The 26,399-nt window shown below is 40.0% G+C and overlaps 1 protein-coding gene across 4 annotated transcripts in view; it reads right to left on the bottom strand.

Annotated features, from left to right (window-relative positions):
* Positions 1-13,166: 13,166 nt before the first annotated feature.
* OPTC (opticin) overlaps positions 13,167-26,399 on the bottom strand; it is a 30,921-nt gene continuing 17,688 nt past the window's right edge. For 3 of the 4 annotated variants that reach the window (XM_067467057.1, XM_060773032.2, XM_067467058.1), the window contains 4 exons: positions 21,644-21,802; positions 18,043-18,245; positions 15,244-15,339; positions 13,167-13,601 (listed from right to left, as the gene is read on the bottom strand). In XM_067467057.1, coding sequence (XP_067323158.1) covers positions 13,431-13,601; positions 15,244-15,339; positions 18,043-18,245; positions 21,644-21,802 — 629 coding nt within the window. In that variant the 3' untranslated portion in view covers positions 13,167-13,430. The remainder of the gene's footprint in view (positions 13,602-15,243; positions 15,340-18,042; positions 18,246-21,643; positions 21,803-26,399) is intronic. The other variant, XM_060773033.2, reaches the window with a different exon arrangement.

Genomic DNA, 26,399 nt, shown 5'->3' with positions numbered 1-26,399 from the left:
AAAGTTCCTGGTATCTGGAATATCATACCTTTCAACATTTCACAGATTAAAACAAGGACACATAAAATTATAGAATAATAGAATATAGAGTTGAAGAGATCTCGTGGGCCATCCAGTCCAACCCCTTGCCAAGAAGCAGGAAAATCACATTCAAAGCACCCCTGACAGATGGCCATCTAGCCTCTGTTTAAAAGTCTCCAAAAAGGGAGCCTCCACCACACTCCGGGTCAGAGAGTTCCACTGCTGAACAGCTCTCACAGTCCGGACGTTCTTCTGGCAAAACAATACTGGAGTATGGCAAGATGGTAAAATTATTAATGAGGAATAATACATGTGATAGCAGAGGGTGTAGCAGTTTGGTTTTGCCTGAGTTTAAGGGGAAAAGAAGGATTCTAGCACACACGCACACACTCCAAATTGAATTCAGTCTGCAACCATTTAAGTAAAGGGAAAAGTGGGAGGAGATATTTTAAAAGCAGGTGAAAAAGTGGGATAACAAAGTTCATCAGGACTTTCTCTGCCAAATTTGGACATTTGAAGAGTATTAGATATATAGCTTCAGCTTGTTGTATGTATGATTGTGATTGCCGGTACAGCTATGGACTAACCATAGGCCGCTGCTTCTCCTCAGCTTCTGGTCCCAATTAATCGTAATCTGCTGCATAGCTGTAGTCCTTGTTTTTGCTTAGACAGGTTCTCTTGAAACATTGCCTATCTGAAGAAGCTCATCAGAACAAGACATCAACTTGCACTAAACAACTTTCACCCTAATATATCACAGGGTGTTATATATTAGGATGAAAAATTGTGTAAGAGATATGAAAAAGGCTATGCAGTAAAACAGTCAACCAGACTGCTATGCCTCTGGTAAATGAGTTAGTTTTAACTCAGGGCCTGAATTACTGTAATGCTAGTGCCAATCAAATTTCTATGAAGGAGGCATATGAAAACCTGGACATCTCTACTGAGAAGGCTAACTACTGTGTTTCCATGGCTTGAAATGTATGCCAGTATTGTTCAACTTACTTTATATTCTGCACACTAAAAATACAGTATCAGGTGTTCTTCATGCTATCTGCACATAAAGCAAATATATGCTTATTTATATTGCATTAGTTATTTTTCTTCTGCCTATATTCAAGGAAAACCATACAACTATTCTGTGTATGAAAGATCTGCATATTCTGTCAATGATCACATCTACATTTGCATTCATAGGAGCTAAAATCTTGCTTTGGTTATTTTTGTTTATCTTTTGTTAAAATAGATCAAGAATCTCAGAATAATGCCTTGCACCTTATACCAGCTCCTTTTCAAGTAGTGCCTAGCCAAAGCCATGTTTGAACTCAGGCAAAGGATTTTGAAGAAAGGGACAGGAAGTATTTTGAGAATCCAGCAATGTGACAACCATGAGAGCTTATGCTACCCAGGAATTTGTACGAAACAGGCCTGCCAGACTTCTACCAACTGCTGCATGCAATTGCTACTTGTGTATGCCTCTCCAGCTTATTTTTCTGCTTCCCAGCAGAGGCTTTATGGATTATTTGCAGGTTGCAGGTGGTATAAATTGAAACTCTGCCTGAACTGCAGGACAGCCCCCTAGGGTCCAGTTCAGAAGAATGCCCCTGACATCTGCTGCCTCCATAGATAGCATTGATTTCTTGGTATTCTAGATTGCAAAGCAACACAAAAAAAACACAAAGTGATGAAGTAGAGGCAAGCTATGGTGCCAGTTTTTTCTCTGCGCTTCTTTGCTACTTAGAGGCTCAGGTTTGCTGCAAGAATCCCCCAGCAGGGATCTACAAGACCAGCTTCTTGCTTTGAAAGGGCACAATAAGGAGTTAGGCATAGATAAGGTGTCTATTTCTTTTGCATGTGGCAACTCAGGAAAGAGCAGAGAACTTCTGGAGACTGAAAACAAAAGATAAAGTTTGAAACTGGGACTATCTATCTTAGAATTAATCTACAGAAGCTACACTATTTGTCTTTACCTAGATTCTACTCCTATTGGAATGAACGGTATTCCTATCTATCCAAGGTAAACCCTGCTTTGCCCTGAATTAATTTGATACCCCATTATAGCTGGGCCTTCTTGAAAACCTGGGTCTAAAGAAATATGGGCCCTGTGGGGACTGACTATCGGATAGTCTCACAACTTCCCAAGGTCAGTCCCCATGAGCCCAGAGAACCGAGGAGGGCACTCACCCCCTCCTCAACACCCCCCCCCCCAGCCGTAAAATAAGAATAAAACTTATCAGGCCCTCATGATTATTCTCTGGACACCTCCTAGCATGTAGAAATGATGTGCCAGAAGGCTGCGGGGAGGGAATCGAACCTCCCACCTCAGTGCATCCTTTCTCTGTGCCAGGAAGCTTCCAGAGAGGCATCATGGTTGGCCGGTAAGTTTTTTCTATTTTAAGAGCATTGGGGGGTTGGGGGTTGGGGTAGCTCCATGCTATTGCAGTACTTACCGCGATGGCATGGGGACAGTCACCCTGGAAAGTCCGGGGTTTTGGGAAACTTGTGGAGGCAGAAATGCGTGCCAAAGTATGTTTTTAAAACCCGCTTTGACTCACATTTCTGTGAAGTCTGGAAGTGCCCTCAGATATAGTAGAGAGCATATTCTACCACTGTCAAAGTTGAAATAAGCTGACAAACCAGTCTGCTTCTATATGTCAAAGGGAAAAATGAGGTGTTTGCTTTGCCTCAGGTAGTGCAATATATTGAGCCACACCATTCCACAGTGTCAAAATGACCTCTACATGATGTGCCTTACATCCCTGCAAGCTGTGCAAAGGATATAAAGTATAATGTCAGTCAGAGAGCAATCTTAAATAAGCTCTAGTATTTGTCCTAGTGGCTCTTTCTGTAGCTGCTGCCCTCACAGGAATTGCTATGGAAAGCTGTGACTCTTTCAGCAGATGTCTCGGGTCACATGCTGTGTCACTCTTGACTGCATCCATGGGGACATGCCAGACTGAGGTGCAATGGGCTGCCTGCTGTCTGGTTTGTTAGTACTCTTAGATGAAACACATGTGTTTATAAAACACTTCATTTTTCTGTATACATACCTCAGTATCCCCAATGTAGAAATTATTACTGACATGGTCATGTTGTTTCAGTGCCAAAATAACTAACGACATCACATTCCACCTGATCTCGAGAACTAAGCTGTGTCAGCCCAGCTTAGTACTTGGAGAGGAAACTGCTAATAGTAGAGTACCACATTCTACAGGCTATATTTCAGAGGAAGGGACTAGCAAAGCCACCTCTGAGTATTTTTTGCCTAAGAAAACTGCAGTATATTAATTTCATGGTGTTGTCATATCTTAACAGGTAACTTGATGGGACATATGCCTGCATGCACACATGCAGCCATTTCAAAAAGTTTGAGTCTATATCAGGAGAATGTTGGAATACAAATTAAGAAAATAAAATAAAAGGTAAACTAATCATGAAGAACTTTGATGATTTACATAGGTGAGGCTTTAATTTTTCTTAAGACCCTTGTACATAACTTATGTAAAATCTATTGTCAGGTAGAATGGTAATGGAAGGGAAACATTTGTAATGCAAATGAACATCCTGGTCAAGGTAGGTGCTTTGCTTTTAAGCTACGTTTATATTACTGCAGGTCTGAAGTGAGAGAAGCCCATTTATATCTCATGTAGGGAAATAACCTGATCCTGGATATCCTGAACTAATTTGTGGGGCATATATTTCAACATTAACATTTTTTGCTGGGAGCTTTCTTGATTTTTTTGTGGAGCACATGTGACTGATTTGCTGTAACAGAAGCTGTAACATTGTTTCAGATACTGTCACATAAATTCAGACTGCTGTGGCTCAACATGTCAATTCAGTGCTATAAATAAAGTTATTACCAGTAGTACTTCATCCTAGTCACCACAAGGCAAGGAGGTAGGCAGCCCGGGACTTTGTTGGCCAGATTGTCTCATTTAAAGGCAATCTTTGTCTTGTGGATTTTTCATTAGGTTATCACAATATGAAGTTCTGTTTTATTGTTCATACTCTAGCTGGGGTTAACACTTACATTAAGCTGTATAGAGCAGGGGTCCTCAAACTTTTTAAACAGAGGGCCAGGTCACAGTCCAAACTGTTGGAGGGCCGGATTATAATTTGAAAAAAATATATGAATGAATTCCTATGCACACTGCACATATTTTATTAATAGTGCAAAAAACAAAAACAAAACCCCAACACTTAAAACAATACAATAATTAAAATGAAGAACAATTTTAACAAATATCAACTTATTACTATTTCAGTGGGAAGTGTGGGCCTGCTTTTGGCTGATGAGATAGGATTGTTGTTGTTGTTGTCATTGTGTGCTTTCAAGTCGATCCAGACTTGACCCTGAGTGAGGGCTGGGTAAATTACCTTGGAGGGCCGCATCCAGCCCCCGGGTCTTAGTTTGAGGACCCCTGGTATAGAGTTTAGGGAGAATCATAAAATCAAAGAGTTGGAAGAGACCTCATGGGCCATCCAGTACAACCCCCTGCCAAGAAGCATAAAAATCGCATTCAAAACACCCTTAACAGATGGCCATTCAGCCTCTGTTTAAAAGCCTCCCAAAATGGAGCCTCCACCACAAGGTAGTTTCAAGCCTTTTCTACGCTGCCATAAAAATCCAGATTATCTGCTTTGATCTGGAATATCTGGCAGTGTAGACTAATATAATCCAATTCAAAGCAGATAATCTGGTTTTTATATGACAATGTAATCTATCCAGAGAGGACATTCATTTATGATTTTTTATATCCAATCATTGATTTTAATTTGATTAGGATTTCCAACTAATTTCATTTAGGTTCATTGGATGTGCACATCTAAACACTGCAGGGCCTGGGCAGCAAGGAGCAAAGGATCACCACTGATTGGTATACTTTCTATTGTGTCAATTTGACAGTAGGTGTGAGTATTTTATTCTCATGAAGCTCTTTGTCTCTGTAGTCTATCTGTGCTATATGTAAGTTTCAGAGTCAGATAGGAAAGTGCCAAGGGAGCTAAATAAATGGTAGGGGTAAGATATTTCCATTTTCAAAATTGGCTTGTGCAACAGAAGGTGAAATTATACTTCCCAATGAAATGTTGAATCAGGCTCTATTTGTTACCCAATAAAATCACCCATGCTTATTTCTCCCATCTTCATTACAAATGCCACAGCTAATTATTCATCGATCATATGCCTTCCCAGCTGTACATCAGTTGTGCTAAATAAACAAATAACAATCCCTACAGAAGTGGAATATTTATTTACCTCAATAAATAACGGTAAGAGCATTAGGAGACACTGACTGGACTGGCTCGTTTTCAATCTGGATAGATTTGGGGTAGTACAGAGGAGGAAAAATTAACCATAATCTTCCCATTGTTTCATTGTCCTTCTGCTTATGTAAATAGATACTCAGGGATGGAGCCTACGACCTGACAGATGTAATCCACATCCTTTTAATATGGCTCCTCTACAAGGAGCATGTGCCTACTCCCCTCTTATCAGAATTCAAACTTTGAACTTTATAGGCATCTGCTTTTTGAGGCATCGGTCTAGATCACTGAGCCATATCTCTTGAGATAGCAGAAAATTTACCTTCCCAAGAATACACAATCAACAACAGATAAAAGGACTGAGGTCTTCCTTCATGCAAAAATACAGCTCTTCTGCAAATGTCAAACAGAAAATGGTCTCTCATACACCAACACCACAGCATACCTTTTGTTCTGGTTAGCAATTTTGTCTTCCTATTTGCTTTATACAGTCTTGTGGTTCCTCCTGTTCCTGCCATCCCCCTCCCTTTGCACTGTTGTGTATTCTGCAAGCACAGAGGCAGATGTGTGGAGGACATGGGTTCCACCTCATTCGTTTTCCCTCTCCCTGGTGCATTTTCTCTCTGCCCATAAACAGTCTCTCCTTTCACATTTCATACGACTCTCTTCTCCCTCATTTTCTCTCAAGGTCACCTTCCATGTCTAGGATGGATTTTTATGTATTGATTACTTTTATCTCTAACAGCCTGCTTCTCAGTGAGGTTCCAGGGTCATGCCAGCTTGGCACACCACTGCTCTTACAAGAACAGCATGCCCTCATCCAGGTGCCCTACATCTCCCAGACTACGGTTTCTATTCCATATTCTCTATTTATTGGGAAATATGCAATATTGAAAGTTAGAAGAAGCACCTTCAGTTCCTAGGAGCAAAGCTAGTTTTCATGCTGCATTGCATGGCAGAGCATCGTAGTACTGAAGGTGAATGGAGAATATGGATTATAATTGCCATCTTTACAGAAAAACATAAGGGAGACATTTCCCCAGATCTAGGGGGCAATTCATTCACAATTCAGGAACAGAATATGCATGCTCACATGTATCTACTAATAAAGATATTCAAATTCATAACTCATAGAAAACATCTAATCACTAACCTCAGTACTCACCTCTTTCCCTCTGCTCTATCCCGTCTTCTCTGTTGCCACCTTTTTCTAGAGTACTGGTCTTTCTCTTCCTCCATCTAGCCTGTCTCTCTGTCCCTTAATTCCCTTTTATTGGGCATTAGAACTCCCTCTCCAACTGCTAGAAAAATGTCAGGGGCCCCTATGAAAAGAAACAGTGAAGTTGCTTAAAGACCCTCTGGAAAAAGGAAAAAAAAATCTTTCCATTTAGTTGCTAGGGAAGGTTAGAGAATTCTGCCACTTGGTGACTAAAGATGGCATTACAGGCTACACATTGATACTAATTAACTGGAATTCCTTTTCCACCCAGCACAACTGAACTGAATGGAATATAAACACACCTTTGTGGCCACGTTGTGCCAGGAGAGGACAATCTGTGCCCTTATGACAAATAAAGAGAGAAGATGCAATCATACTGGGTCTTTAGCATAAGCACCTGTCCTTCCTGGAAATCCAGATGGATGCTGCTTTTTTCTCTTCCGAATTGTGAAACTTCAATTGGATGCTTCCCCGGCACTCCCTCATATGTCACCAATTAGGTTCCAGACAGACACAGGGGCACATAATTTCTTTTACTATAATAGATTAATCCAAGTGTACTTGACACTGCTTAATTCCTAGAGCCTTAATGAGACATGCTGAATTATCACAGGGTGTCTGCAACCTACACCACTGGAGAAATTACACTGCTTAGCTGGTATTGCACCACCTGACATCCACCAGGAAATAGCAGCCAATAGTGAAAGGACGAAGGCAGTGATATCTCCATCTCATCCCTTGTTTGGGTATCAGCCAGCACGTCAATGACTTAAATCAAGAAATAGTTTTCTTAGATCTACAGAGACACTCGCTGGAACACCTCAGCAAGCGAGAGTCCAAAAGTGGCAGGCTCAAACCCAGAACCTCAATCTGTGGGTGATACCAGATGAGAGACTCCCCCCTGGGCACACAGAAGACTGGGTGACTTGGAAGGCGCTGAACAGACTGTGCTCTGGCACCACGAGATGCAGAGCCAATCTTAAGAAATGGGGCTACAAAGTTGAATCCACGACATTTGAGTGTGGAGAAGAGCAAACCACAGACCACCTGCTGCAATGCAACCTGAGCCCTGCTATATGCACAACGGAGGACCTTCTTGCGGCAACACTAGAGGCACTCCAAGTGGCCAGATACTGGTCAAAGGACATCAACTACCAAGTTTGCAAAATTTGTGTTTTTTCTCTGTTGGTTTGTTTTGTTGTGTTAGAAATGTAATATAATGGTATGGTTGCTGATGACACGATAAATAAAATTCCTAGAGCCACACTTCATGAAGTTGAATGATGCCTTGAAAACTATATATTCAATTCTTAAGATATATCTGATGAACTACAGTCCTTAATATATATTTGATGGAATATGTGGATTTATATTGTAAATATTTCCCATTCATACCATGGTTTTCTCTCTCCCGCCCTCTTCTCCTTGTCTTCGCGTATCTCTGAGATAAACGTTGACACTCAAATGCCTTGGCCTCATCCATCCATCCCTTGCTGAAGCGTTATTGTTCTCTTGAGCCTCTTTACCAGAGCTCTGTCCAGTTTAATTTGAACTCTCTGAAATGAGTCGGCTTCCCCCACTTCCCCAGGGAAAGGCTGTTCTATAGACTAATAGCTTTCATGGCAACTCAGCAAATAGCTGCTGAAGCCTTCGTTTTCTCAGGCCAGTCCCTTTGCTTCTTGTCATGTGCTACTTGTTTGTTCCTGGATACTTTCCCTTGCATACCCAAGCATCTATCTATGCCAAGTCAGCTGAACCACACCCTAACCAGAAACTAGGCCAGTCTCTGGAGTTTCTGTTTTTCTGATCCTTTTTCATATAGAGCCTTTGGCTCTGTCTAATAATCCTCTCTATAAAGTGCTGACCTTCCTTGGGTTTCTATACATTACAGGCTTGCCACTGATGTGTCCTCGAGTAAACTGTTGAGATACATAGCTGCTACTGTCTCCAATCAAGCCTCTGAAACATGCTATATAATATGCCAGCCACTGGAGCATACTTTCCACTAGAACTTTAGTGCTACTTGATACAATCCGTCAAAGCCCTGAAAAGTTACTGTTTGGTAATATGGCTCTCTAAATCCCCAGTCATCATAGCTAGTAGAATTTTCTACTAAGGAGCTATAGTTCATTATTTTAAACTACAACTCCCAAAGTACTCTAAGTGCCTACCTGCACTGTAGAAGTAAATTGATTTAATATTCAGCTCCTCCAGTCTTGAGATATCTCGTACCTTAAAAATATCTCACCAAACTTCATGCCCCAAAATCTCTTAAGATGATGCTGTGACATAGCGAGATATGAAACTGATATAATTGTGTAGTGCAGTCACATCTCTAAAGCCACAAATCTATGTCTAGTTGTTGTTGTTCATTCGTTCAGTCGTCTCCGACTCTTCGTGACTTCATGGACCAGCCCACGCCAGAGCTCCCTGTCGGTCAGAGCTCCCTGTCGGCTATGGCTAGTAGGTGACCTTTATTTGAATACATCTTGTGTTTGAAGGGCTTTCCAGTCCAAGTAAAGTTCAATGAAATGGGAGAAAACATTATTTGATATGTTCATCCTATTCAGTAAACTGTCTTCTGTAGTATGACATCACAAAACAAAAATGTGCAAATAGCCTGAGGAACAAATAGAAAAATGGAGATCATTGAGGCGTGTGTCCAGAGCTTGAGAAAGCTCATGTTTTGGATCCTAGTTAAAACAATTTCACATCCAGAATGGCTAATTGCCACGCTGGTTTGAGAATTCTATGATTTGTAATCCAGAAAGGAACATTTTCCCATTCAGGTCCCTGTTTGCAATGATACGGCCAAGTACCACTCTACTAATTGATGGACAGGCTGTGTGACCGTCTGGTCATGGCAACAACACTGAATGGAGCTCTAGGCCAATCCAGCTAAAATTATATAATTAAGATAGTGGGACCATTTCAGCTATGTTAGCCTAATGTTCCATCCAGTGCTACTATAGAACACCCAAGAGTTCAGATGTTTCAACAACATAAATAAATAAAGGTCCTTGCCACATGGACGTTCAAGGACTTGGTGAATAAAAATCATAGTCAACTATTCTGTTTATGAAAATGCAAACTACTTTTTCCTGGCAACAATGATTTCACTTACTATTTACCCCATTCTGCCAGAACAAGAGAGAACACCTATCTTCTCCTAATGTCCAGGTATATAGTACTCAGCACTAACTAAGTTGTATTGGCACCTGAGGAAAAAATCCCACAAGCACCTCTACACATCCCTAACAACAAAAAACATCAGCAGTGTGATAGGTATGACCAGGCATGTAGGAGGGGGGGCCTTGGGGGGCTTCAGCCTCACCCCCAAATTCTCATGGTGGTCCGCGAGAAGGCCTTACTGGTACATTATTTATACTGTTATGTTTATTCATATCATGATCTGATCACCATACTCAATATATCCCATATGCATGGGAGTATTGGGGTAACGATACAAAAGGTTTGCTAGGGTAGACCCTCTTTCACTCAGACTCAGCCCCCCCCCATACCAAACTCAGCTCCCCCCCCCCCCCCCCCGAAACAAAATTCTGGCTACGGGCCTGGGTATGACTAACAATTTGCTGTTATTTCAGGAGAACCCAAAATTTGCTGCCTTAGGTAATCCCTTTGTCTACAGCAGAGCTGATATTTGATTTATCTCGTTTCTTTGATTTATCTCATAATGCCTCGTCTCTCTGCCACCTTTATGCTACTGAATATTATTCAATCCACAAGACAGGGAAGACATGGTTTGGAAATCCTTCTCGGCTAGCTTTTTACCCCAGGTTTCTTTGGCTCTACTTCTCTGCTCCTCCTGTGACACTAGCTCCATTCAAACTGTGGGTTTCCCAGCAACCAGCAAGCGGGATATCGACGATGCTGTTAACTCAAGGGCACGGACTCATGAATCTCATTGATTGAGATAATCAGTTTTAAATGGTAAAACAGCAGCAGAAGGGAGATAAAACTCTAACAGCAGAGATTAAGAAAGCAGTTTACACAGAAGTGGAAGAGTATTTGGATAACATTCTTTTGCTCCACCTTGTGGCTCAAAACAGGAATGCAAATCTCGACTCTCAAGGAATTCATCAATTCCAGGTTTTTCTGTATGAGGATGCAATGCGTTTCATCCTTTTGTAGATCCTCAGTGCTGAGGGCGGAAATCCCATTGCTCTGTTCAATAAATGTAGATATACAATATTAAAATACTATGTTTTTAACATTGTATACCTGGAACTTTAAAACGGGAAAAAGCTTAGGTGGATTTGCTGCTGTTACATATTTCTTTCAGAGAAAGGGGAATGGAATAAAAATCGAGGACTTAAGGCATGGTCCTATCCCTGTAAATCCGTACCCATTACCAAAGGAAAAACCATTCCTCCATAATCCCCACCTTAATGTTTTTCCTCAGCCTAGTCCTTAACTCTCTTTTCTTTACAGCCAGAACAATGGGGTAGTTAAATGGCAGTTTCACTAAGGAGATTTGGTTGCTGTAGATTAGAAACCCACTTAAAGTGGATTTATGTTGTCACCATTGCCCCCATGTCCTTGCCTACTTTCAAGGTCATGGTGAAAAATGACTGCATTAGTCAAAAGCACAGGCAGCACAGCTGTGTGTTTTTCTTATCTACTACTCAGCTGTGTTTTGAGTCTCTTGGCTGGGTAATGGAAGATCTGGGTTTTCAGGCACAATGCAGAATCCCCGCAATAGAAGGGAACAGCACAGTGTTTGCTTCCTTTCCCTTTCCTCCATTGCTTCCTAGAGGCTACAGTGTTCAAGAAAAGGAACTATATTTTCTTTTGCATAATTTCTATCTTATTGAATGCAGCAGAAGGTTGGAGCTGATACAAATTTGGACTTGTTGTTTCCTTAGGCACTAGTCTAACCGAGATACATTAATTTTTAAAGAACTGCCTGTAACAAAGAAAAATAAAGATCTGATTTCATGTCATCTTGGACTCCAGTGTTTTGACAAAATAACTTGAAAACGAGAGACTACTTCTCCACACATTTGTCAGGATTGTTCTTAAAGCAGCCTCTGCAGAAGTCAACTTGTTTATTAATGCTCAGAGTCTGGGCAGATTATTTTTGCACTTCATTTCACAGGCCTAAATACAATGATTATTTCACTAGTTCTCTTACTACAGCATTCTCATCTTAAATCATTCACACACAAATATATTGAACACAAACTCAAATGCACACTGGTCAAGATCCTGCATCTCTATATACAGTAACATAGATTCACTTGGTTGTGGATTCATACACACTGGCAATTTAATAGCACAGGGCACTCCCATGTGTCTGGATACTGTTTCTACCTAGCTGCAGTTGGATATTGTCTAGGTATCCTGCACTTTCCCCAACCATTAAATAGCCAAGAAAGTACACCTCTGCTTATTGAAGCAGGCTTAAGGTAAGAGTGCCAGATGGCCCCTCTGTAATGTCCTTAAAAAGATGTACACAATCATTACTTTCCAAGAAATTTAAAATTAAAGAGTTACTTTAAAATGTACTTATACATAATATTACCCCATTATGGTGAGCAAAAGAGTTTAGAACTGTAATGATAACTAATGTCTTATTAAAAGTATTTTTCCAATTTCCAGTTCTATATATATTTGGTCTTGGAAAAGATCCAGCTATTACCTGCATGGCAAACCTTGGTGTGCACTGTTGTAATTGCACAACAGAACTTGTAGGTGGGAATAAAGAAGGCAAAAGGTCAGGAACTAGACCGAACTACTATTATAGGTGATCACTCATTGTTGAGTGTAATTGTCTTGGTAGTGGATCTGTAAATGACTATGAAGACCTGTTCTGGATCTGAACTGTTAGTTTTGATCTTGAAAGATTCCTGTGCATGAATTTGTTTTATGTGTGGGGATTGGTGAACAGCAACCAACACATAATCTTCACATAAAAGGGTTCTAATCCAATGACATGGATACCACGACAATTGGTGGTCCCTTATCTGTTGCAGACTTGTCCATCTTCACAGCCATTGTAACATGCCCTATATTATCATCCTCACCAGATCATCACCTTGTTGTAGTGAGTGGGCTTGTACATTCCAATGAACCTATAAAAGAATGCCACAGATGAACCAAAGAAATAACGAGCCAAAGAAAGTCTGTAATGTCAGGATAGGACCACTACAAAGCTGTGATGAAAAGGGTTAGAAGTAGTAGCAGATATATGCTTTGTGATATTGCAGAATGAAGTGGACAAATATTAGGATGTGTAGATGAAGCTGCAGTGAAACGGATGTATAGAAGGATACACAGGTTGATTATTCCTTATCTGGAAAGTTTGGTATCAGAAGTGTTTTGGATTTTGGATCCCCCTTCTCTCCCCCCACCCCCCAGGTTTTGGACTCTCTGTATTTGCACATATAATTGCATAGAATATTTTAAAGAACATTGTACATGGAGCCAAATTTAGGTATACCAAATCAGAAAGCAAAGGGGTCTCTATCTCAACCCATTAATGTAGGTGATTTTGGAGTATTACAGATTTTGGAATTCTGGATAAGGGGTGTTCATCCTATAGTAAGGATAGATCCATTGTAAAGAACCTTTATTAATGTATGGCAAGTATCTTGATAGACACATTAGGATTTTGAGAAAAAAACCATAGAGTGAATGCTTCCATCTGACATTTTATTTAATTTGCACTATCTTTATTTTTGTCCATTTTTTGTTTGAAGAAGGATTGGTGGTGTTTATGTATCCTAGTCCTAGATATTCCTACATGAAGGAGGCTAAGGTGGGAAAGTGAGAAAAGAGAAAGGGGCCAAAAATCAATTCAATAGCATCAACATCTGCCTGGCAGGAAAATGAATGTCAATGGCTCTTTCTGTGGCTTTGGTTGCAATCTATCTGCTAAGCTTCCTGCCTTGGCCTTACTTCAGTAGAAGCGGCCTGTAGGCAGGCGAGGCAGACAGAAATAAGCATTGGGAAAGAGGCTAAGGTTGATGGGATTGCCGTCCAAACGGATGTCTTCTAAGGCTCTGTGGATATGGCTGTGGTCTTGGCCATCACAGAATGTGTCTTCATGCAGAGTCTGGATATGATTGTTCTAGGCAGGGAAAGAAAAGGGGAGAAGATTATTCCCAACAAATCAAAACAAGCATAACAATGCTCAGACCTAGCATTCAGGGCCAAACCTGCCACAAGTATGTACAAACCAATGGGCGAAAAAGATTGAATGAGCCAAGGGACTGTACATCAGGACTGTTCCTTCCTATATCCTCTTTCATTAAGTATGTTCCCCTCAGAAGGGCTGTATTTCTTGTATTGACAATGGTGGGTTTGATGTTTGGAGGGAGGCTTATGAAGAGGATTGAGCAAAGTGCACCCAGTGGGCCACATGCAGCACCATGGGCAGGAGTGGGGTCTCTGTGGTTTTTGCAATTCTTGATGCGCTACCTAACCAGATTTTAATGTGTACAATTATCCACACATACATACATATCTTCCTGGGAATGTAAGGTTTTACAGACCACCTTCATCCCAGCTCACATTAAAAAAGCGGGAGTGGACCTCTGGGCACTTGAGTTTCCCTTTTTAAGCAGTTTGGGGTCTGGTAAGAGAAAAATTGACTCTGGGCTGTAACGAAGTTCTCCACCTCTGATCTAGAGAGCAGATGTGCCCCCTTTGTTCCTTAAACTTTGTTCCTCCACATGTTTATCTTCTATATGATGTTGGCAATTTCATCTACCTTTCTCACACCTTTCATTGCAAAGAAAAGCCATATGCAGAGTTTGATAGAAGCATTATAGAATGATAAGACTTTGGTGCTGGCTTACCACCTCATGCTTCCCAACCTGCTTTAAAATAGATAAGCTTTTAATAGCAGATCCTCCAGTGTTGGGACAATCAACAAGATCAGCAACATCTGGCAATCTCTTCTGCACCTCCATTTCAGACAACAGGGAGCTTCAAAGTTAAAGCAGAATATTTCAACAAATGTTTGAATCTGGCTTGTTGATTCACAACTTGAAGTAGGGCTAAGAGGGTGCAGAAGGCTTCTCTTTATTTTTTTTCCAGAAGATAAGTCTCAAAACTTAGTCTGAGCTTGGAAGGCTAACTAACGGGACCTTCCATCCATGTCTGATCATATAACGTAGGACATTGTTTGTGCTTTTAATTCCTCCATGTCTAATTGAATGTAGCAGAGAGACAGCTAGTGACTCTTCTGCTTTAATAAGATGAATCCACATTGGACTTTCCAAGAGCAGTTTATAAGAGATATCAAAGGTCCTAAATGTATACATCAAATACTTTCAACTTCCAGCATTAAAGTCATGCTAGTTAGGGAATTCTGGAGTTGCAGTTCAAATGGGTAATTTGGCAAGTGCTAGTATCAGGCTGCTACAGAGAGAAAAGACCTAAAATTTGGAAACAGAGTATAGGAAATAATAATTAATAATAATAATAATAATAATAATAATAAAAATATTATTATTTATACCCTGCTTTATCTCTCCTGAAGGAGACTTAAAGTAGCTTTGTGGAACAGGAGCAAACCCCCAACTAAGTACAAATGCAAGAACTGACACGAACCACCATTGTACCTCACGTTATCTAACAGCTCAATTCTTTCTCTTTAATAATATTCCAAAAGGAAATGTCTGAAAAGGGCTCTTTTATGAATCCATCTTTTAGTGGGGGGTGTCCAATTTCTGTCGTTTAAGGGTCAGTATCACCATCTCACTCACCTGCAGATGCAAAGACCTCAGTCCTTCAGGCAGGGGCACTGGAATATAGTCCAATTTATTATCAGACAGATGAAGAAATTGCAGCTTTTTCAAATCCTGGAAACAGAAGGAAAAAACAGCCAGTGCTTTGCTTCCTTTCACTTTCAAGTCAGGCTTCCTTAAATTTTTAATGCAACCATTCATGTTTCAAAGGAACTTGGCTTGATTTTGCCTAGCATAATGAAATCTAGTTAAAACAGGTACCACAAGAGAAGCTGCTGAGAGTGTTCATCATTATCAGTGAGCAATTTCATTCCCAGTTAATTTCAAATGGCTAATTTCATTTCTCATGGTTAATTTTTCTATAGCAAAAGGAAAGAAAAGACAAAAAACCCAAATGATGTTTTGTGAAAGCCTAGAAATGATAACTCTCACACAAATGAGGCTCTGGGTTGTAGTGTCTCAACAGTATGGTATGAAAAGTATAAGTAGTAGTCTTGTTAGACTTCTGATGACTTGTCTTTAGATCTTGGATCATAATGCTTCTTATAGGGCTGTGCAAAAAATCATTTGCACATCCTATGTCGAATCTATTTTGTAAGATCTGTACATATGACACAATTTTCAAACCGCAAGTGGCACCGACACAAAAAACTTAAGATCCAAAACACTGACCTATGATTTTTCGGAAGAGTTATGCAAATTTTGTAAGTGGATCCAGGTCTCTGTCGCGGGTATGCCTCTGCCCACAAAAGGGCTGGGTTTTGTTCCCCCAAAGGACCTTCATGTTCCTTCACCAAACGGGGTGGTGAGGGGATCCTGAATGGGAGGGAGGGATGCCTAGCTGGATGGCCAGGCAAGGAAGAAGCCCCCCCGCCCCCCAGCACATGGCCAGCTCAGAGAGAGACAGGGAGAGATCATTACTTTGAAGCTTTAATTTGGGCAGCCCTGGTATTCTGAAGCAAGCAGAATTCTGGGAAATGTAGTTTAAGGTGGGGCCTTTAGAATTCTCTGCCACAGACGTCTTTGTCTTCCCAAACTACATTGCCAAAAATTCTGCTTACCACCTTGTGCATCATTCTCCTCCCTGAAAGTTTTGGTGGAGGAAAACCATGTTCATTCTCTAAAGAAATTTCAAGATAAAGGGGAATTGTTGGAAGTTGAATCAACCCTGTGAGGTAGGCAAAGTTGAGAGGCAGTAAGTTTATGTTGATTAAAGATCCCTAAAAATCAGTGGAAGTGCAAATCTTTCTGAAACTTGGGGAAAATGGTCCCCTGGTTGTGTTGTATAATTGTATAGAAAATTCAAGTAGATAGCTCTTGTAGGTTTAAAAAAGTGTTGTTCATAAAAACCTTTTAAAAATCCCCCAAATCAGAGGGTGAGTGGTAAATGTGTGCTACACTTGTAGCAAGTTTCATTGTGATAGCTTTCAAACTGAGGGCAGGAGGAGCCCTGTTAGTGTCCTAAAGTAATTCCACTGGCTGCCAATGAGTTTCCAGGCAAAGTACAAAGTGTTGATATTGACTTTTAAAGTCCTACATGGTTTGTATCTAGATTACCTACAGGATCACCTTCTCCCATATAATCTGCCCCTCGGGGGGCAGGCATCTTCTCCAGCCTGTCAGAACCCAATTGTCAACCACCACCCAAAGCACCTTTTCATCAGCTGCCCCACGACTGTGGAATAACCTGCTGGTAGAGCTCCAACAGCTAGATCGGCTGTCAGAATTTAAGACATATTGAAGACCTATCTCTTCCGGCAGACCTACCCAGACAATTTTAATGATGAATTTTAAACTTCCACTCTATGTCTAACTTTTGTTTGGTGTATTTTCATATGTATTTTGTGGAAATAAGTTTTAAATATGTGCATTTTACAGAATGTTTTAAAATGATTTTATGTTTTGATTCTATGTTCTAGCAATGTTGTAACCTGCCTTGAGCTGTAAGGAGAGGCAGGTAAGAATTTATTATTCTTATTCTTATTCTTATTCTTATTCTTCTTATTATTATTATTATTTTACTGACACAAAAACACAGTATGTCACAGCAAATGAGATATATATGCTGGATGATGATGACGATTATTATTATTATTATTATTATTATTATTATTATTATTATATGTTTTCATTGCTGTTATTATTATATGTCCCATGGAATTTACCATAAAATTGCTATAGTTGGACCTTGCTAATTCCTAGAGAGGATATCTTTAGGTAATTTAATGGCATTCAGATGTTTTCATTGTTTCACATAATTTCGGTCTGGTCGGAAGTGTATCCCCCATGAATTTGAGGGTCTTACTATATGCTTTTTTAATCTGTTGTAAGCTATGTTGAGTTCTGAACTGGAAGAAACATTAATCATCATCATTAGTGAAATATTCTAATGACTATTACAAGACTTGGTCTTGAAATACATACATTACACAGTAATAAGGAATCAACCAAACAGAGTGACAGATCTTAATATCTAGATCAGAGCTTTTCAAACATTTCATGTTATTGATATACTTTTTGAATATGCATCATTTCGCAACACAATAGTTTCGTTTTACTGGCAAGTCAGATGTTAAACCAATTATTTATAAGAGATACGGACACATGAGTAAATTGTCATAACAAATTGTATGGTGACACAACATAGCTCATGAAAACCTTTCATTTATATATTCTTAAATTGTGATTTATTGCTCATTTTGCATAGACTCAGAGGTTTCTTGTTACACCTGCACACTACAACCGACACACTAAGGTGTTGCAATACACAGTTTAGAAAGCTCTGCTCTAGATGTTTGAAAAAGGAAGGATGTTCACCTTGAAGGCTTCAGGTTGAATGCCTGAACTCTGGATCATGTTAAACCTGGCATCCAGTTGTACAAGGGTTTTGGGCAACTCAGGCAAGGAAGTCAATTTGTTTTCTGGGAGGACAAGCTCTTGTAAGGAAGGCAGAAGGCGGAAAGAATCTTCATCCACCGAGGAAATAAAGTTGCTTGTTAGGTCAATTCGTTTCAGTTTTGCTGGGAAAAGAATTTTGAGATGCAATCACACATGTATTTTCAGGAACCACTGGGAAATTAGTTAATGTGTATTATTTCTGTCCATAAGTTATGCGTTAACTGTTTTAAATCAGAGAGAAAGAGAGCAGACAATACTGTCCAATTTGCCCACCTACATACATTCAACACTATTGCCCTGGGTGCATAATGGGATGCAATCTTATTATCTTTGTAAAATCAGGGGTGTTTTAATAACATACCAAGTATCATAACCTTCCTCATTTTCTTTTGGCCCCTTCTGTTGATATTTGGTGAAATATACATAATTATTGGGAAGCTTTACTGGTTTAATAGATGTTCTCTAGTGGCAGTTAAAATACTACGGAAAGGAAAATATTCCAAAATATTTAACCAATGGTTGAAAGGGGATTTCCAAGTGTTGGAAAACCCTGATGAAAATTTCCTCATAATTATGACCCACCAAAATTGGGTGTTTTTTTTTTTTTGTATGACAAACCCCACATTGGGGGATTTGGATACAGAAATCTAGGTTTTCAGGAAGAAGTCTTGAAAACACATTTTCTGGCCAGAACAGAAGATGTCTATATATAAAAGATGTCCTGAATTATAAATAGTTTCTGAAAAACTGCATAGTTTTCAAACACTTTCCAACAGCAGGAAGAGAAAAAAAAGTTGAAATAGCTTGTTACATCTTTGGAGAACAAGATTAGTTAGAGATCCACCGAGGCTTTGAATGAGTAGCTCTTAAAATTTTGAGTTTGAATTCCAGGGTATTCAGAAATGTTTCCAGAACAGAATTAAGATTCCTTTCTCTTTTTGTTTACCAACTTTCTCTTAGTCATATCTGTATGACTAAGAGCTAGTACATAGACCTCTCTATATTGGGAATGCCTGTATCTATTAAATTCGACTGGTGCAGATGAATGAAAAAAATATTAACCAAAAGCAGCCAATTTCTCCCAAAAGAAGAGGCAAATAACTTTTTTTAAAGCATGAATGTGGAGGAAATTGAAACTGGCAGATCTGTCTGTCCTTAACTGCAGAACATAGATATTCTTTTGAAGAAGAAGAAAATAGTTAGGAAAACATGCCAGTGAATCAATGTTTGCTAATCAAAATAAATACATTCAGGGTTGCATAATATATTCATCTCATACTATTTGTGAGCTCTGGCTAGAAGCAGAGGTCTCTAGGGTTCAAAACTCTAGAGCAAAATCACTACAAAATAGGATTATTTCCACCTTTTGATGCATTTTAGTTGCATTAGCTATTCTAACTGATGTTTCAAAACATCTCTGGGTTTGACTCTCTGCCTGAAATTTCTACAGCCTAATGGCAGGCTTGGTGAAAAGAAAATGTTTCTTCTACCAGTTTTCCCTAGTATTAAACCACATTATATCCCAATCAAATGGCAGCCTCTTATTTTGGGATCGGTGCAGATTCTTCAAAGGTGAAAAGCATACTGCCTTTGAGGTTTCCCAAATGGCTGAAGATGGTGCATTATGAGCTTTCAAATGGAAATGTGTTTGTCAGAAACAGGTCAGGCTTGATCTCCACATCCAAAAACGTTCAAGTAGGATTTTTCAAAATATTGTTTTGATCAGACATGCAAAGGGCTCCTCACATGACATCCCGAATACATGGAAACATTATGTGACATATAAGAATCCTCTGTGGGTCTGGGAGGATGTATGTGCATGCATGCATTTGAATGCAGAAATGAATGCTGCCTGTTGTCTCACCTTCCTACAGCTACTAAGTGATTCTGTGTATGTTTGAGTGTTTATGGGTGGAGAGTGCACACAGGTATCATAAAGGCCAGTAGCATGTGCATGGGTTGCTGAGTGATGATGGTATTGAATATCTCTTTTTCAGTGCCTTTAAAAGGACATAGATAGGTATAATGCATGCATATGTCATCTACCAAATTGCAATCACTTTTATTTTGTACACAGGTGTGAGCAGTACATTAAACAGCTTGGGAAAAATATTTTTGGATTACAGCCTCCAGAATTTGGTAGGTGTAATTCAAAAAAATAATGTTTCCAATATCAAGGCAACAATGAAGATCTACATAGCATAAATGGCAAAATAGTATCATGATACACAAAAGAGACAAAGATATTAGAGGGGTTCAATTTAGGTATTTAAGGGTGTATTCACAGAATCAGATAAGACTTTTTCTATGCATCTTGGTTGCATCTAGACTGAGTGCAGACAAAAAGTGAACATGTCTATACTCAAGTGCTTCACCACATGACCAGCTTTATATTGCAACCTAGGGTTATCACACCAAACTATGTATTTTTATCATCTTTATACAATACACAATAAATTAAGTTCCAAATAAGATACATTGTAAACAGATAAAAATGTTTCTTTCTTGAACCACATATCCCAGAATCCCCAAACAAGCTGGTTAAGCAATACTGGGAGTTGTAGTCAAAAAGGTAACAGCTAGAATTCAGTAACAGATCTACTAGAAATGAAATTGTGCAGTTTTTCAACATCCATATTCAGCATGGAGTTCGCTGAATATGTAGGCCAATGTTAAACTGAACCAATGTACACTACAATGGAGACCATATGCATTGGAACATCAGCTTGAGAGTGCAAATGTGCATTGGTCTCTACTGATGCACATCATCCTAATCTTGACAGTGCCTTGTTATCAATCTTTGCAATTCACTAATAGGATTTCTTTGTGCCTCTACTACATAGCTATTAGCTAAGTATACATAACGTTATGTAATGTAGATCATCATGGAGCATTCCAGGCAACTTTCCCAAGCTCTGATGGGAATGCAATTGTGCCCTGCTCTCCATGTGCCAGATTCCTCATAGATACATTCTGATTATATTGTCTAGCACACTGAGAAGCTATTCACACACAGTCATTCAGTATTTAATAGCCATAGAAATAAACAGTTGGACTCCAGCCCATGGTATGCCAGCTGTTTGTTCATCTATCAACATGTGCTGGATTCAGTTTTTGACCTGCCAATGAACTTGCTGCAGAATTTGCTGTGGCATGCCAAAAGCCGGGCTTTCCCCCCTCTGCTATGATGTTCCTAGTAGTCACGAGAACAGTGCCTAATTTGGTCATGGACTTCATCCAAATTCAGGCATACAGTAGATATACTCTAGGGACCTCTAGACTTTAAATAAATCAAATTATGACATATGGGCTTTGCTGGGAAACTCCAGTGTGAGACAAACGGATGCCCAATGCCCAGTGATTTCCCACTACCTTCAATTCCAGGATGGAGTGGGGTAGGGGGTGGAAGGATGGTGAGCAGGGGACTTTGTGTGTAGCAGATTGGATAACTGAATGGGGAGAAAATTAGGCTGCAAACATCTAAGAATTGTGTTCAGAAGTCTTATGAAGGAGAACATACCAAGTCCAGTGAAGTCAGAGGCCTCAATTTTGCTGATGTGATTGAAGCGGGCATAGAAATATGTGGTCTCCAAGGGCAGAGGTGGGATGTGTTCTAGATCGGTGTCATCACAGTACACTGAGGTGCTGATGCACACACAAACCAAGCAGGTGGGAAGGCCTGGTAGCAAGAAAGACACAGTCACACAACGCCTGGTAGATGTAATTGATGGGTTAGTAATAACTCTATATATGTCTCAAAAATTACAAGTTACTAGGGGAGCATGATGACCCCCTTTAAAATAGTCCCAACAGTACTTTTTTGGTGCTCAGATTGTATACAGTTTCTTTCAAAATTAGAATTACCATATGGTATTTTTTAAATTACTGGAACCTTTCCTATAACTATCTTTGCTGACTTTTAGTGATGGATGTGCTGTGTTAAATTATTTATTCCCACAACTAAACATCTTTGAAAACTATGCAGTTTTCTATGATGTCTTGTTAGGGGAGGGGGGGGGGGCAACAGCTGAGGATATGGAAAGCTATATCCTTCCAGCATCCTTTCTTGACTATTCCATGCCTACTCATCATATGATGTGGGGAGGTTGATCTACTTGGATGCAGAAGGATGGAGCTTCAGAAGGATTCCCTTCATTATTTGCTTTCAACCCCCTTTGTGCATTATGATTGTTAGATTATTTGAATCTTCATATCCTGGGGCCTATTCACACTACACACTTATAGCACCATGGTTCCACTTCCATCCGAGAAAATACTGGGATTTGCAGTTTAGAGAGGAATATTTTGATTTATCAGCCAGAGAGTTTTAGTACCTCACCAAACTATATATAAGTTAGTGTGTAAGATTCTAGCTTAAAATGATAAAAAGAGAAATGTATCAATTCCAATTAAGAGATGATCCAAAGAGCTATTTAAAAATAAATCCACTTAAGCAAAGTTCAATTTAGAGGAAGGCAATGCCTATTAAGCATATAGAATCATAGAATCATAGAATCAAAGAGTTGGAAGAGACCTCATGGGCCATCCAGTCCAACCCCCTGCCAAGAAGCAGGAATATTGCATTCAAATCACCCCTGACAAATGGCCATCCAGCCTCTGCTTAAAAGCTTCCAAAGAAGGAGCCTCCACCACACTCCGGGGCAGAGAGTTCCACTGCTGAACGGCTCTCACAGTCAGGAAGTTCTTCCTAATGTTCAGATGGAATCTCCTCTCTTGTAGTTTGAAGCCATATGAACTCACTTCAGGAGTTGTTTGTTGTCATTGTTGTGCGCCTTCAAATCATTTCCATTATATGGTGACCTTAAGATGAACTTATTACAGGGTTTTCTTGGCAAGATTTTTTTAGAGAGGGTTTGCCTTTGCCTTCCCTTGAAATTGTGAGTGTACAGTATGACTTGCCCAAGGTCACCCAGAAGGTTTCCATAGTTGAGCAGAGATTTTTAACCCTGATCTCCAGAGTCATAGTCCAACACTCAATCCACTACAGCACACTGACTCACCCAGGGATTTGTTTGGCTTCTCATATTTAGAGAAACAAAACCGAGGCACTGAGAAGCCATTGCTGCTATGTCTGCAGACAGCCACTCATTCTAGACTCAATGTGATGGTGGCAACATGACAAGATTCCAGGCACCAATTAAAAATGCTTGGATTATTATTTTTAAAAGCCTCCTCTGTTCAAAGAACTAACTAGACTTCAAATATATTTGGAGGAGTTCAAAGCAGAATGGCAACAATTTCGTTTATCCAACTACTTAATTTGTCCCAGTTTGGAGTGACAGAAAACGAATGATATTTATCCCTCACTACAGGATTTTAATTGTTACTAATCTAATTGCTACTCTGTCCGATTGTTGCTGTGTCTCTGCTCATTAAAATGTTGTTGCTTTGCTGGCATTCTTTTTTGTAAAAAAATCTCCCAAGCAGCTCTTCTCACAAGTTCCTCTCACATCTCAAAGGAGAAGCCCAGACGTTTTTACACAAAGGCTGAGATCCAGTAACTTGACTGGAGAAGTGTTAAATAGCAAAGGCTGTTTTCTCCCTAAGCATACAACATCAACAGGGAAAGATGACTACAAGCTGGCTGCAGGGTGTACGTGAGTGGATTCTGTCTGTGCTTATAAGCCCGTATCTCTCCACATGGACCTGCTTGAGTATGAAAGTCTTTACGGGAAGGTCTTTGTCCCATTATCCTGTCATGCTCATTTGATGATGACACTGGGGGGAATCTTATTGGGGGCTGTTCATGGGCTGCTGCTGTCATGAGGATTATGATGATGATGATGATGATGATGATGGCACTCAATTCCAAGGAAAGTTGCTCCCTATGTACTCTCTTTTTGCTGGGAGTCAAAGGCCTTCATTTCTAGGATCACAATAGAGGTCATACAATAGGGGTGAAAAAGTTTTAATTGGATTGATAGTTTAATGCCTTTTTAACTTTTGTTTTCCATACTATTTAGCTGTTCATTTTAATATGTTTGATAAGCCACTTTGAGTCCCTTGTCAGACAGCCAGTGTAGAAATCAAACCAATGAAATTGTTCACCTAAGAAAGCAGATGCAGATCACACACATCTACCAGTCTTTTGAGGTTATGTTGGAGCTTATGTGTAAGAAGGCTTTCTCTGTAGCATCTGCAGAACTGTAGAACTCCCTGTCAAAGGAGGTCAGGCTGGCTCCATTCTTTCCTCATTTCTAGGAACCAATGAAGACTGTGCTATTTTGCTTAGTTTTTGGATCTTGACATCAGGTCTGCTCTAACTTCTTTCAAAATTGTTGTTTGGTTTTAGTGCAATTTTTAAAGAGGCTCCAGGAATATTTCAGTTGGCTTTGCTATTCATTTAATGGTTAAGAAGGGTTTTAATTGATTGGACATTATCTTGTTGGCCCTGGTGGATCAGGAGGAGATGAATAAATGCATTTAATAAATCAATTTATACAATCACTTCATTTACATCCCATATTTTATCTAAGACTAGCACACATGCACCCACACACACATTCATGGGCTTGCCTAAGCGGTAGTGGTTGTCCTGTAGAAAGTTAGGATAACAATTTCCAGTCCATTACACAGTTGCTGCTGATGTCTCCAAGCTCATCAGTCCCTCCATCATGATCTAGGAAGGTTGCTTCTAAACTACAGTTTCCCAGAACTAGAATTCCCCATCTGGAGCTAGAACTTTTATGACAGAAATAGCAGCAGATACTGCCCACAATGAGCTGACTGCCATCACCTGATTAAGTCTAAGGGTGTATGAGGGAAAATATCAAAGCCGATGCCAACAGCAGTACTGCCAATAAGTGGCACTAAAGAAAAAAACAAAACAATGCATTAGCCCCTGCATTTCAGCCCCCATATATTGGGTGCTGTTTTGGTCATCCCATACTATGTGCATCTCTCCACTTTGTATGACATAGGAAGGCAATTTCCATCTATCCATGGCCTTCTAGGCCTCTTCCATACAGCTGTCAAGGCTCTTGTGAGAAACACTTTGTGCCGGTCTCTAGCACATATAATTACATAGTCTAAGAGGTACCAATGCTTTGGCCAGGGGTATGTACTTCCATGATATCTGGTTTGTTTTCTGATGGAAGAGTATGTTGGTAATGGCAAGATAGTGTTCTGCACATTTGGTGAAAATTAGGATACCATTTGAGTTGCTGTTTCCAACCCAATCTTTTCCTATGTTCCTGGCTACAAGTCAAAGTCTCATCCAACTATTGCATTAAAAATAACCCAGGAGGATGATTTTGTCCTCCTTAGGTATCTCCCATAGGGTGATGTTCAGTTGACAGTAAAAAAATTCTTGATGTCTTCGTCAGCATCTAGTGTTGGTGCATAAGCACTTATGATAGCTGCTTGATGGTTTTTGGCTTGATGGTTAATTCAGAGGGTTGAGAGTCATTCATAAAAGCCAATGGGTGTTTCAGATAGATGCTTCATTAGGTTGTTTCTGATAGCAAAGCCAACCCTGTGTAATCTTTGTTCTTTTTCAGCAGTCCCTTCCAGAAGAAGGTGTAGCTTTCTTTTTCTTTCTTCATCTCTCCTTCACCTGCTCTCTGGATCTCTTGAAGTGTTGCTATATCAATGTTAAAGCATCTCAGCTCCCTTGGAATAATAGAAGTGCTGTGTTTAGGGTGTTCATTGTCTGTATTATCCAACAATGACCATAAATTCCATGTTCCAAAGTTCATTTTTCTTTTTTGGCCACAAGATGGTGACAACTCTGGATGTGGCAGTCCAGTCAGGGATAAGAGAAGCAGACTATGTTTAGAGCGCCTTTTCTAGCCTCCTCCCTGTGTGGAGTGAGCAAAGTGGCTCCTAGAAAGGGCTGCTCAGTCATGGATACAGCTGCCAAACTACTCAACTGGCTCAGATCTTGAGATAGAATGACTGAACCCATATCCATCACCCATGTGCAACTCTGTGACTAGGGGCTACCAGATTTCACAGTCCTGCCCCTGTTGCCACTCGCTGATCACCATGGGACTTTTGTTGGTTTTGTTTTATTAGAAGACACCTGTGTGTAAATTTGATTTATGTGTGGAAATTAGTGCACAACCAATCAACACAGTCTTCACAGAATGAGGTGTACATCCAGTGGCATGATTAACCCAATGACCAGTGGCCTTCTTCAGCTTTCACAGTTATTGTAACATATTCCATGTTATCATCTGCCTGCTCTGCCATTGAGGACTTCAGATTGTGCTTGGCCTGAATCCTCCCCTGTGGCCTTACCCTCCTGGGAGCAC

The sequence above is a fragment of the Anolis sagrei genome, chromosome 4 (genome assembly GCF_037176765.1).
Source record: "Anolis sagrei isolate rAnoSag1 chromosome 4, rAnoSag1.mat, whole genome shotgun sequence".
Taxonomy (NCBI): domain Eukaryota; kingdom Metazoa; phylum Chordata; class Lepidosauria; order Squamata; family Dactyloidae; genus Anolis; species Anolis sagrei.
This window is presented reverse-complemented; position numbering and strand designations above follow the sequence as displayed.